The sequence below is a fragment of the Lampetra fluviatilis genome, chromosome 56 (genome assembly GCF_964198595.1).
Source record: "Lampetra fluviatilis chromosome 56, kcLamFluv1.1, whole genome shotgun sequence".
Lineage (NCBI taxonomy): Eukaryota > Metazoa > Chordata > Hyperoartia > Petromyzontiformes > Petromyzontidae > Lampetra > Lampetra fluviatilis.
The window spans coordinates 8630865-8644364 of NC_136330.1; the positions used below are offsets into that span (position 1 = coordinate 8630865).

Genomic DNA, 13500 nt, shown 5'->3' on the forward strand with positions numbered 1-13500 from the left:
CCTGTGCCCCCTACTGTGCCAACTTGCTGTGCTTTAGCCACCCGGCGCTCCGCTCGTTGTTGTGAGCGTCGCTCCTCCACCCTCCGTTGTTGTTGGAGGGCGACTGCCTCCAACTGCCCAGTAGCGTCCTTCACGAGCCTCCTCCACTGAGGCCGATCTTGACACCGCTGGTACCAGTCATCAGCAAGTCCACTCAGCTCCACGTCCTCCTGTACCACATCACTCCATCTCTTCTCTAGCCCGTGCCGCGCCCGTTTAGCCCCCTCGATCCGGCCGAACAAAAGCTGTTTAGGCATGCGGTGGCTGGGCATGCGGGCTACATGACCCAGCCAACGCAGCCTTGCCTGCCGGAGGAGCTCACTGATGGGACTTTGCCCAGATCTTTCAAGGACTTGTGAGCTCCTCACACGATCCAGCCTGGTTAAACCCAGGATGGATCGTAGGCAGGCCAGCCTAAATGTTTCCAACCGGCGAAGATGCTCCACTAGGGGGGTCCACGTTTCGCAAGCGTAGAGAAGGGAGGGAATGACCGTGGCCGAGAAGACCTGAAGCTTCGTGCGGAGCGACAGACCAGGTAGCTTCCACACAGCGTTACGCAACCGATGAAAAGATATTGCCGCTCGACTGATTCGGAGTGAGACCTCTGCTGATAAACTGGAGCCGGTCATGAGCACACTGCCCAGGTATGGAAAACTCTCCACTCTCTCCACAACTGCCCCATCACCGATTGGGAGTTGTGGGGGTGGAGTGCCCGATGGTACAAAATACCCAGGCAGGTGCTTAGTTTTGGTGGGGCTGATGGTAAGGCCCCACCTCTTAGTGGCACGCTCCAGTCTCAGCAGCAGCGTCTCCAACTCCTCTTCTGAATGAGCAGCTATTACCAAATCATCGGCATACATAACGTGGTTGACCAATAGGGAGCCATCCCTTGATCGCACCCGGGCGTCGATCAGCCTCCCATTATATCTGTACCAAATGGTAATTCCCCCGGTACAGCTATTGAAGGCTTCACGAACTACGCAGTCGAAATAGATGTTAAATAATGTGGGAGCCAGAGGACATCCCTGTCGCACCCCAAGGTGTACAGGGAAAGGCTCCGACTCCCGGCCACGTAGTTTTACCCGGGCCCGCTCACCATCATGAAGGTCCTTAATGATCGTGAGCAGAGGGTCAGGGACTCCGAAAGCACGAAGAACAACCCAGAGCCCAGTCCTACTGATGGTATCATAGGCCTTGACCAGGTCAATAAAGCAGAGATGTAGGTCTTTTTGGAATTCCCTACACCTCTGCTGTAGCAGACGGACAGAAAATATGGCATCTGTGCAGGACCGCCCTTTCCTGAAACCGCATTGGGGCTCCGCAAGCCTCTCCTCAGCGTGCCTAGCAAGGCGATATTGAATAATCCTTGCCAGGACCTTACCCGGCACACTGAGGAGTGAGATGCCCCTGTAGTTGTTACAGTCGGTCCGGTCCCCCTTCTTAAAGAGGGGGACCACCAGGGCATCCTTCCAGTCCTGCGGAACCCGTCCAGTGGTCCAGACTGTTGTTATGATGTCATATAGGGCAGTCTGTGCACAAACGCCACCCTCCCTCAGCATTTCGCTTGGGAGATCATCTCTGCCCGGTGCCTTCCCTGGTCTCAGACTCCGGATCGCCCTCAGTACTTCCTCAACAGCTGGTACCTCAGCCAGCCACTCACAGGGGGTGACCTCTTCCAATATTTGAGGCACCGCAGCCTCAGCAGGGTTATCCCCACTTTGTGCCATGATGTTTTCCTGGCTGAGAGATTTTCCCTCCCCCAGGACCTCACAGAAATGCTCAGCAAATCTGCAAACCTGTTCCTGGGGGTCGGAGATTGGATCACCGTTTTTTCCTCTAATGATGGTAATAGGTGTGGCGCTGCAGGTTACTTTTTTGATGGAGTTAAATAGTGATTTGTGATCGCGGGCCACTGAGGCAGACTCCATCTCCTCAGCAACCCGCGACCACCACCCATCCTTACAGCGCCTTACGGCTCTCCGAACCTCCGAGCGAAGGCTGCGGTAAACCTCCTCATTCTCTGACGTGGGATGCTGTAGGCGAGGGTGAAAATTCAATCTCCTGGCTCCGCCAAATGGGGTTTGGCCAGGAGACGTCATAAAAGCCTGACCCCCCGGGGCCTCCGGCACAAGCTTATAAGTTACAGGTTTATGTTTAATTCGTAGTTTAGTGGTGGTTAATTGAAGGTGGAGGGGTTACCAGCCCCTCGCACCCGTCCAGAGCCCCCGTTTAGCCACTGTGGTAGTCACAGACGCCATGAGGGGAGAGGCCAATGGGCATTGGCCCTCCCCCCACAGCACTGTCCACGACAGTGTTGCCCGTCCGGCACCGCGAGGAGGTAGGACCCACACACACACACGCACACACACACGCACACACATACCCACACGCACACACGCACGCACGCACACACACACACCCACACGCACACACACACGCACACACATACCCACACGCACACACGCACACACACACATACCCACACGCACACACGCACACACATACCCACACGCACACACGCACGCATGCACACACACGCGCACGCACGCACGCACACACACGCACACACACGCACGGGCACACGCACGCACTCACGCACACGCGCACACACGCGCACACACACACACGCACCCACACACGACGCCAGCACACACACGCGCACACACACACACGTGCACGACGCCAACCAGCACGCACCCACACACGCGCACACACGCACCCACACACACGCACACGACGCCAGCACGCACGCACCCACACACACGCACACACGCATCCACACACACGCACACACGCACCCACACACACGCACACACGCACCCACACACACGCACACGACGCCAGCACGCACGCACCCACACGCACGCACACTGGTCACCAATACCCGACATTCGCCACTAAGTGGAGGTGACGTCACTGCGGTGCCTGTGCCAGGCCAGGTGCACTTTGTGAGGCCACGTGAAGTGTCGATGGCTCGCTGCTGATAGGAGGTCACGGGACAGACCCAGCAGGTGCCATGGGTTGGCTGACTGAGATGACTGGCTGATGCACCACCTGTGCCCCCTACTGTGCCAACTTGCTGTGCTTTAGCCACCCGGCGCTCCGCTCGTTGTTGTGAGCGTCGCTCCTCCGCCCTCCGTTGTTGTTGGAGGCCGACTGCCTCCAACTGCCCAGTAGCGTCCTTCACGAGCCTCCTCCGCACACACGCACACATACACACACGCACACACACACGCACACACACACACGCACACACACACACACAAACGCACACACGCGCACACGCACACGCACACACACACGCACACACACGCGCACACACACGCACGCACACACGCACACACACACCCACACGCACACACACGGAGTGCGCGAGTATGGTGAGAGCGTGGTGCGAGTGTTGCGCGAGAGAGCGGTGCGGTGGTGCGCGGTGTCACGTGCTCGCCCGTCGCTCACCCCCATGCCCCCCGTGCCCCCCCCCCATGCCCCCCGTGCCCCCCCTCCCCCTGTGCCCCCCCCTCCTCCCCGCCCCGCCCCGCTCCGCCCCTCCCCCCCGCCCCGCCCCTCCCCCCCGTGCCCCCCCCTCCCCCCCGCCCCGCCCCTCCCCCGGCGTGTGCAGGCGACCAAGTCCAAGAAGCCCATCCTGCTGCCCGTCACGTTCATGGACGGCACGACGCGCACGCTGCTCGCCGACTCGGCGACGACGGCGCGCGAGCTCTGCGGGGCGCTCGCGGACCGCGTGCAGCTCACCGACCGCTTCGGATTCTCACTCTACATCGCTCTGTTTGACAAGGCGAGCCGCGGGGGGGGGTGGGGGCACGTGGGGGGCACGCGGGGGGGGGGGGGGCACGCGGGGGGCGAGTGGGAATGAGCGAGTGAGTGAGTGTTTGTGTGAGTGAGTGTTTGTGTGAGTGAGTGAGTGTTTGTGTGAGTGAGTGTTTGTGTGAGTGAGTGTTTGTGTGAGTGAGTGTTTGTGTGAGCGAGTGTTTGTGTGAGTAAGTGAGTGTTTGTGTGAGTGAGTGAGTGTTTGTGTGAGTGAGTGTTTGTGTGAGTGAGTGTTTGTGCGAGTGAGTGTGAGTGTTTGTGTGAGTGAGTGAGTGTTTGTGTGAGTGAGTGAGTGTTTGTGTGAGTGAGTGTTTGTGCGAGTGAGTGTTTGTGCGAGTGAGTGTGAGTGTTTGTGTGAGTGAGTGTTTGTGTGAGTGAGTGTTTGTGTGAGTGAGTGAGTGTGTGTTTGTGTGAGTGAGTGTTTGTGTGAGTGAGTGTTTGTGGGAGTGAGTGTTTGTGTGAGTGAGTGAGTGTTTGTGTGAGTGAGTGTTTGTGTGAGTGAGTGTTTGTGTGAGTGAGTGTGAGTGTTTGTGTGAGTGAGTGTTTGTGTGAGTGAGTGTTTGTGTGAGTGAGTGAGTGTGTGTTTGTGTGAGTGAGTGTTTGTGTGAGTGAGTGTTTGTGGGAGTGAGTGTTTGTGTGAGTGAGTGAGTGTTTGTTTGAGTGAGTGTGAGTGTTTGTGTGAGTGAGTGAGTGTTTGTGTGAGTGAGTGAGTGTTTGTGTGAGTGAGTGTTTGTGTGAGTGAGTGAGTATCTGTGTGAGTGAGTGTTTGTGTGAGTGAGTGTTTGTGCGAGTGAGTGTTTATGTGAGTGAGTGTTTGTGTGAGTGAGTGTTTATGTGAGTGAGTGAGTGTTTGTGTGAGTGAGTGTTTGTGTGAGTGAGTGAGTGCGTGTTTGTGTGAGTGAGTGAGTGTTTGTGTGAGTGAGTGTTTGTGTGAGTGAGTGTTTGTGTAAGTGTGTGTTTATGTGAGGGAGTGAGTGTTTGTGTGAGTGAGTGTTTGTGTGAGTGAGTGTTTGTGTGAGTGAGTGAGTGTTTGTGTGAGTGAGTGAGTGTGTGAGTGAGTGTTTGTGTGAGTGAGTGTTTGTGTGAGTGAGTGAGTGTTTATGTGAGTGAGTGTGAGTGTTTGTGTGAGTGAGTGAGTGTTTGAGTGAGTGAGTGTTTGTGTGAGTGAGTGTGAGTGTTTGTGTGAGTGAGTGAGTGTTTGTGCGAGTGAGTGTTTGTGTGAGTGAGTGTTTGTGTGAGCGAGTGTTTGTGTGAGTGAGTGTTTGTGCGAGTGAGTGTTTGTGCGAGTGAGTGTTTGTGTGAGTGAGTGAGTGTTTGTGTGAGTGAGTGTTTGTGTGAGTGAGTGTGAGTGTTTGTGTGAGTGAGTGTTTGTGTGAGTGAGTGTTTGTGTGAGTGAGTGAGTGTGTGTTTGTGTGAGTGAGTGTTTGTGTGAGTGAGTGTTTGTAGGAGTGAGTGTTTGTTTGAGTGAGTGTGAGTGTTTGTGTGAGTGAGTGAGTGTTTGTGTGAGTGAGTGAGTGTTTGTGTGAGTGAGTGTTTGTGTGAGTGAGTGAGTATCTGTGTGAGTGAGTGTTTGTGTGAGTGAGTGTTTGTGCGAGTGAGTGTTTATGTGAGTGAGTGTTTGTGTGAGTGAGTGTTTATGTGAGTGAGTGAGTGTTTGTGTGAGTGAGTGTTTGTGTGAGTGAGTGAGTGCGTGTTTGTGTGAGTGAGTGAGTGTTTGTGTGAGTGAGTGTTTGTGTGAGTGAGTGTTTGTGTAAGTGTGTGTTTATGTGAGAGAGTGAGTGTTTGTGTGAGTGAGTGTTTGTGTGAGTGAGTGTTTGTGTGAGTGAGTGAGTGAGTGAGTGTTTGTGTGAGTGAGTGAGTGTTTGTGTGAGTGAGTGTTTGTGTGAGTGAGTATTTGTGTGAGTGAGTGAGTGTTTATGTGAGTGAGTGTGAGTGTTTGTGTGAGTGAGTGAGTGTTTGAGTGAGTGAGTGTTTGTGTGAGTGAGTGTGAGTGTTTGTGTGAGTGAGTGAGTGTTTGTGCGAGTGAGTGTTTGTGTGAGTGAGTGTTTGTGTGAGTGAGTGTTTGTGCGAGTGAGTGTTTATGTGAGTGTGTGTTTGTGTGAGTGAGTGTTTGTGTGAGTGAGTGTTTGTGGGAGTGAGTGTTTGTGTGAGTTAGTGATTGTTTGTTTGAGTGAGTGTGAGTGTTTGTGTGAGTGAGTGTTTGTGTGAGTGAGTGTTTGTGTGAGTGAGTGAGTGAGTATCTGTGTGAGTGAGTGTTTGTGTGAGTGAGTGTTTGTGCGAGTGAGTGTTTATGTGAGTGAGTGTTTGTGTGAGTGTGTGTTTATGTGAGTGAGTGAGTGAGTGTTTGTGTGAGTGAGTGAGTGTTTGTGTGAGTGAGTGAGTGTTTGTGTGAGTGAGTGAGTGTGAGTGTTTGTGTGAGTGAGTGAGTGAGTGTTTGTGTGAGTGAGTGTTTGTGTGAGTGAGTGAGTGTTTGTGTGAGTGAGTGAGTGCGTGTTTGTGTGAGTGAGTGAGTGTTTGTGTGAGTGAGTGTTTGTGTGAGTGAGTGTTTGTGTGAGTGAGTGAGTGTTTGTGTGAGTGAGTGTTTGTGTGAGTGAGTGTTTGTGTGAGTGAGTGTGAGTGTTTGTGTGAGTGAGTGTGAGTGTTTGTGTGAGTGAGTGTTTGTGTGAGTGAGTGAGTGTTTGTGTGAGTGAGTGTTTGTGTGAGTGAGTGTTTGTGTGAGTGAGTGTTTGTGTGAGTGAGTGTGAGTGTTTGTGTGAGTGAGTGTGAGTGTTTGTGTGAGTGAGTGAGTGTTTGTGCGAGTGAGTGTTTGTGTGAGTGAGTGTTTGTGTGAGTGAGTGTTTGTGTGAGTGAGTGTGAGTGTTTGTGTGAGTGAGTGAGTGAGTGTTTGTGTGAATGAGTGAGTGTTTGTGTTAGTGAGTGAGTGTTTTTTGTGAGTGAGTGAGTGTTTGTGTGAGTGAGTGAGTGTTTGTGTGAGTGAGTGTTTGTGTGAGTGAGTGAGTGTTTGTGTGAGTGAGTGTTTGTGCGAGTGAGTGTTTGTGTGAGTGAGTGAGTGTTTGTGTGAGTGAGTGAGTGTTTGTGTGAGTGAGTGTTTGTGTGAGTGAGTGAGTGAGTATCTGTGTGAGTGAGTGTTTGTGCGAGTGAGTGAGTGTTTGTGTGAGTGAGTGTTTGTGTGAGTGTTTGTGTGAGTGAGTGTTTGTGTGAGTGTTTGTGTGAGTGAGTGTGAGTGTTTGTGTGAGTGAGTGAGTGTTTGTGTGAGTGAGTGTGAGTGTTTGTGTGAGTGAGTGTGAGTGTTTGTGTGAGTGAGTGAGTGTTTGTGCGAGTGAGTGTTTGTGTGAGTGAGTGTTTGTGTGAGTGAGTGTGAGTGTTTGTGTGAGTGAGTGAGTGTTTGTGTGAATGAGTGAGTGTTTGTGTGAGTGAGTGAGTGTTTGTGTGAGTGAGTGAGTGTTTGTGTGAGTGAGTGAGTGTTTGTGTGAGTGAGTGTTTGTGTGAGTGAGTGAGTGTTTGTGTGAGTGAGTGTTTGTGCGAGTGAGTGTTTGTTTGAGTGAGTGAGTGTTTGTGTGAGTGAGTGAGTGTTTGTGTGAGTGAGTGTTTGTGTGAGTGAGTGAGTATCTGTGTGAGTGAGTGTTTGTGTGAGTGAGTGTTTGTGCGAGTGAGTGAGTGTTTGTGTGAGTGAGTGAGTGTTTGTGTGAGTGAGGGAGTGTTTGTGCGAGTGAGTGTTTGTGTGAGTGAGTGAGTGAGTATCTGTGTGAGTGAGTGTTTGTGTGAGTGAGTGTTTGTGCGAGTGAGTGTGAGTGTTTGTGTGAGTGAGTGTTTGTGTGAGTGAGTGAGTATCTGTGTGAGTGAGTGTTTGTGTGAGTGAGTGTTTGTGTGAGTGAGTGAGTGTTTGTGTGAGTGAGTGAGTGTTTGTGTGAGTGAGTGTTTGTGTGAGTGAGTGTTTGTGTGAGTGAGTGAGTATCTGTGTGAGTGAGTGTTTGTGTGAGTGAGTGAGTGTTTGTGTGAGTGAGTGTTTGTGTAAGTGAGTGAGTATCTGTGTGAGTGAGTGTTTGTGTGAGTGAGTGTTTGTGCGAGTGAGTGAGTGTTTGTGTGAGTGAGTGTTTGTGTGAGTGAGTGTTTGTGTAAGTGAGTGAGTATCTGTGTGAGTGAGTGAGTGTTTGTGTGAGTGAGTGTTTGTGTGAGTGAGTGAGTATCTGTGTGAGTGAGTGTTTGTGTGAGTGAGTGTTTGTGCGAGTGAGTGAGAGTGAGTGTTTGTGTGAGTGAGTATCTGTGTGAGTGAGTGTTTGTGTGAGTGAGTGTTTGTGCGAGTGAGTGAGTGTTTGTGTGAGTGAGTATCTGTGTGAGTGAGTGTTTGTGTGAGTGAGTGTTTGTGTGAGTGAGTGTGAGTGTTTGTGTGAGTGAGTGAGTGTTTGTGTGAATGAGTGAGTGTTTGTGTGAGTGAGTGAGTGTTTGTGTGAGTGAGTGAGTGTTTGTGTGAGTGAGTGTTTGTGTGAGTGAGTGTTTGTGTGAGTGAGTGAGTGTTTGTGTGAGTGAGTGTTTGTGCGAGTGAGTGTTTGTTTGAGTGAGTGAGTGTTTGTGTGAGTGAGTGAGTGTTTGTGTGAGTGAGTGTTTGTGTGAGTGAGTGAGTATCTGTGTGAGTGAGTGTTTGTGTGAGTGAGTGTTTGTGCGAGTGAGTGAGTGTTTGTGTGAGTGAGTGAGTGTTTGTGTGAGTGAGGGAGTGTTTGTGCGAGTGAGTGTTTGTGTGAGTGAGTGAGTGAGTATCTGTGTGAGTGAGTGTTTGTGTGAGTGAGTGTTTGTGCGAGTGAGTGTGAGTGTTTGTGTGAGTGAGTGTTTGTGTGAGTGAGTGAGTATCTGTGTGAGTGAGTGTTTGTGTGAGTGAGTGTTTGTGTGAGTGAGTGAGTGTTTGTGTGAGTGAGTGAGTGTTTGTGTGAGTGAGTGTTTGTGTGAGTGAGTGTTTGTGTGAGTGAGTGAGTATCTGTGTGAGTGAGTGTTTGTGTGAGTGAGTGAGTGTTTGTGTGAGTGAGTGTTTGTGTAAGTGAGTGAGTATCTGTGTGAGTGAGTGTTTGTGTGAGTGAGTGTTTGTGCGAGTGAGTGAGTGTTTGTGTGAGTGAGTGTTTGTGTGAGTGAGTGTTTGTGTAAGTGAGTGAGTATCTGTGTGAGTGAGTGAGTGTTTGTGTGAGTGAGTGTTTGTGTGAGTGAGTGAGTATCTGTGTGAGTGAGTGTTTGTGTGAGTGAGTGTTTGTGCGAGTGAGTGAGAGTGAGTGTTTGTGTGAGTGAGTATCTGTGTGAGTGAGTGTTTGTGTGAGTGAGTGTTTGTGCGAGTGAGTGAGTGTTTGTGTGAGTGAGTATCTGTGTGAGTGAGTGTTTGTGTGAGTGAGTGTTTGTGTAAGTGAGTGAGTATCTGTGTGAGTGAGTGTTTGTGTGAGTGTCTGGGACACGTGCTGTAACGACGTCACCTCCACTTCGTGGCGAATGGCGGCTATTGTAGTTGTTGTTGTTGTATCTTGTTGTAGTTGTTGTTGTTGTATCTTGTTGTTGTTGTTGTTGAATCTTGTTGTTGTTGAATCTTGTTGTTGTTGTTGCGTTGGTGGCGGCGCAGGTGTCCTCGCTGGGCAGCGGCAGCGACCACGTGATGGACGCCATCTCGCAGTGCGAGCAGTACGCCAAGGAGCAGGGAGCACAGGAGCGCAACGCTCCCTGGCGCCTCTTCTTCCGCAAGGAGATCTTCGCCCCGTGGCACGACCCCACCGCCGACCCCGTCAGCACCAACCTCATCTACCAGCAGGTCGTGCGCGGGGTCAAGTTCGGCGAGTACCGCTGTGACAAGGTGGGTCTCTGTGTATCTCTGTGGGTCTGTGTGGGTCTGTGTGGGTCTCTGTGTGTCTCTGTGTATCTCTGTGGGTCTGTGTGGGTCTCTATGGGTCTCTGTGGGTCTCTATGGGTCTTTATGGGTCTATATGGGCCTCTGTGTATCACTGTAGGTCTCTGTGGGTCTCTATGGGTCTCTGTGGGTCCCCGTGTCTCACTCTGTCTCCGTGTCTCTCTCTGTCTCTGTGTCTCACTCTGTCTCTGTGTCTCACTCTGTCTCCGTGTCTCACACTGTCTCGTGTCTCTGTCCCTGTGTCTCTGTCCCCGTCTCTCTGTGTCTCACTCTGTCTCCGTGTCTCACTCTGTCTCCGTGTCTCTGTCCCCGTGTCTCTCTCTGTCTCTGTGTCTCACTCTGTCTCCGTGTCTCACTCTGTCTCCGTGTCTCTCTCTGTCTCTGTGTCTCACTCTGTCTCCGTGTCTCACTCTGTCTCCGTGTCTCTCTCTGTCCCCGTGTCTCTCTCTGTCTCTGTGTCTCACTCTGTCCCCGTGTCTCACTCTGTCTCCGTGTCTCTCTCTGTCCCCGTGTCTCTCTCTGTCTCTGTGTCTCACTCTGTCTCCGTGTCTCACTCTGTCTCCGTGTCTCACTCTGTCTCTGTGTCTCACTCTGTCCCCGTGTCTCACTCTGTCTCTGTGTCTCACTCTGTCCCCGTGTCTCACTCTGTCTCTGTGTCTCACTCTGTCCCCGTGTCTCTCTCTGTCTCTGTGTCTCACTCTGTCCCCGTGTCTCACTCTGTCTCCGTGTCTCTCTCTGTCCCCGTGTCTCTCTCTGTCCCCGTGTCTCTCTCTGTCTCTGTGTCTCACTCTGTCTCCGTGTCTCACTCTGTCTCCGTGTCTCTCTCTGTCCCCGTGTCTCTCTCTGTCTCTGTGTCTCACTCTGTCCCCGTGTCTCACTCTGTCCCCGTGTCTCACTCTGTCTCTGTGTCTCACTCTGTCTCCGTGTCTCACTCTGTCTCCGTGTCTCACACTGTCTCGTGTCTCTGTCCCTGTGTCTCTGTCCCCGTCTCTCTGTGTCTCACTCTGTCTCCGTGTCTCACTCTGTCTCCGTGTCTCTGTCCCCGTGTCTCACTCTGTCTCTGTGTTTACACTCTGTCTCCGTGTCTCACTCTGTCTCCGTGTCTCACTCTGTCTCCGTGTCTCACTCTGTCTCTGTGTCTCACTCTGTCTCCGTGTCTCTCTCTGTCTCCGTGTCTCACTCTGTCTCCGTGTCTCACTCTGTCCCCGTGTCTCTCTCTGTCTCTGTGTCTCACTCTGTCTCCGTGTCTCACTCTGTCTCCGTGTCTCACTCTGTCTCCGTGTCTCACTCTGTCCCCGTGTCTCACTCTGTCTCCGTGTCTCACTCTGTCTCCGTGTCTCACTCTGTCTCCGTGTCTCTCTCTGTCTCCGTGTCTCACTCTGTCTCCGTGTCTCTCTCTGTCTCCGTGTCTCACTCTGTCTCCGTGTCTCACTCTGTCCCCGTGTCTCTCTCTGTCTCCGTGTCTCACTCTGTCTCCGTGTCTCTCTCTGTCCCCGTGTCTCTCTCTGTCCCCGTGTCTCTCTCTGTCCCCGTTTCTCTCTCTGTCCCCGTTTCTCTCTCTGTCCCCGTGTCTCTCTCTGTCTCCGTGTCTCACTCTGTCCCCGTGTCTCTCTCTGTCTCCGTGTCTCACTCTGTCTCCGTGTCTCTCTCTGTCCCCGTGTCTCTCTCTGTCCCCGTGTCTCTCTCTGTCCCCGTGTCTCACTCTGTCTCCGTGTCTCACTCTGTCTCCGTGTCTCACTCTGTCTCCGTGTCTCTGTCCCGTGTCTCACTCTGTCTCCGTGTCTCTGTCCCGTGTCTCACTCTGTCTCCGTGTCTCACTCTGTCTCCGTGTCTCTCTCTGTCTCTGTGTCTCACTCTGTCTCCGTGTCTCTGTCCCCGTGTCTCTGTCCCCGTGTCTCTGTCCCCGTCTCTCTGTGTCTCATTCTGTCTCCGTGTCTCTGTCCCCGTGTCTCTGTCCCCGTGTCTCTGTCCCCGTGTCTCTGTGTCTCACTCTGTCTCCGTGTCTCTGTCCCCGTGTCTCTGTCTCCGTGTCTCTGTCCCCGTGTCTCTGTGTCTCACTCTGTCCCCGTGTCTCTGTCCCCGTGTCTCTGTCCCCGTGTCTCTGCCCCCGTGTCTCTGTGTCTCACTTTGTCCCCGTGTCTCTGTCCCCGTGTCTCTGTGTCTCATTCTGTCTCCGTGTCTCTGTCCCCGTGTCTCTGTCCCCGTGTCTCTGCCCCCGTGTCTCTGTGTCTCATTCTGTCCCCGTGTCTCTGTCCCCGTGTCTCTGTGTCTCATTCTGTCCCCGTGTCTCTGCCCCCGTGTCTCTGTGTCTCATTCTGTCCCCGTGTCTCTGTCCCCGTGTCTCTGTCCCCGTGTCTCTGTCCCCGTGTCTCTGTCCCCGTGTCTCTGTCCCCGTGTCTCTGTCCCCGTGTCTCTGTTCCCGTGTCTCTGTGTCTCACTCTGTCTCCGTGTCTCTGTCCCCGTGTCTCTGTCCCCGTGTCTCTGTCCCCGTGTCTCTGTTCCCGTGTCTCTGTGTCTCACTCTGTCTCCGTGTCTCTGTCCCCGTGTCTCTGTCCCCGTGTCTCTGTCCCCGTGTCTCTGTGTCTCACTCTGTCCCCGTGTCCCCGTGTCTCTGTCCCCGTGTCTCTGTCCCCGTGTCTCTGTCCCCGTGTCTCTGTGTCTCACTCTGTCCCCGTGTCCCCGTGTCTCCAGGAGGAGGACCTGGCGGAGCTGGCGGCCCAGCAGTACTACGTGTCTCTGTCCCCGTGTCTCTGTGTCTCACTCTGTCCCCGTGTCTCTGTCCCCGTGTCTCTGTCCCCGTGTCTCTGTGTCTCACTCTGTCCCCGTGTCTCTGTCCCCGTGTCTCTGTGTCTCATTCTGTCCCCGTGTCTCTGTCCCCGTGTCTCTGTGTCTCACTCTGTCCCCGTGTCTCTGTCCCCGTGTCTCTGTGTCTCACTCTGTCCCCGTGTTTCTGTCCCCGTGTCTCTGTGTCTCATTCTGTCCCCGTGTCTCTGTCCCCGTGTCTCTGTGTCTCACTCTGTCCCCGTGTCTCTGTCCCCGTGTCTCTGTGTCTCACTCTGTCCCCGTGTCTCTGTCCCCGTGTCTCTGTCCCCGTGTCTCTGTGTCTCACTCTGTCCCCGTGTCTCTGTCCCCGTGTCTCTGTCCCCGTGTCTCTGTGTCTCACTCTGTCCCCGTGTCTCTGTCCCCGTGTCTCTGTCCCCGTGTCTCTGTCCCCGTGTCTCTGTGTCTCACTCTGTCCCCGTGTCTCTGTCCCCATGTCTCTGTCCCCGTGTCTCTGTGTCTCACTCTGTCCCCGTGTCTCTGTCCCCGTGTCTCTGTCCCCGTGTCTCTGTCCCCGTGTCTCTGTGTCTCACTCTGTCCCCGTGTCTCTGTGCCCGTGTCTCTGTCCCCGTGTCTCTGTGTCTCACTCTGTCCCCGTGTCTCTGTCCCCGTGTCTCTGTCCCCGTGTCTCTGTCCCCGTGTCTCTGTGTCTCACTCTGTCCCCGTGTCTCTGTCCCCGTGTCTCTGTCCCCGTGTCTCTGTGTCTCACTCTGTCCCCGTGTCTCCAGGAGGAGGACCTGGCGGAGCTGGCGGCCCAGCAGAAACTACGTGTCTCTGTCCCCGTGTCTCTGTCCCCGTGTCTCTGTGTCTCACTCTGTCCCCGTGTCTCTGTCCCCGTGTCTGTGTCCCCGTGTCTCTGTCCCCGTGTCTCTGTCCCCGTGTCTCTGTGTCTCACTCTGTCCCCGTGTCTCCAGGAGGAGGACCTGGCGGAGCTGGCGGCC

The 13500-nt window shown here is 53.5% G+C and overlaps 1 protein-coding gene across 5 annotated transcripts in view; it reads left to right on the forward strand.

Annotated features, from left to right (window-relative positions):
- The window catches only part of LOC144950172 (unconventional myosin-VIIa-like), a 129048-nt gene that overhangs the window by 80797 nt on the left and 34751 nt on the right, over nt 1-13500 (forward strand). For all 5 annotated transcript variants that reach the window (XR_013640350.1, XM_078880246.1, XM_078880244.1 and 2 more), the window contains 2 exons: nt 3659-3832; nt 9458-9685. Coding sequence is in view for 4 of the 5 variants with exons in the window: in XM_078880246.1 (XP_078736372.1) it covers nt 3659-3832; nt 9458-9685 (402 nt within the window). In the remaining variant the exon portion in view is untranslated. The remainder of the gene's footprint in view (nt 1-3658; nt 3833-9457; nt 9686-13500) is intronic.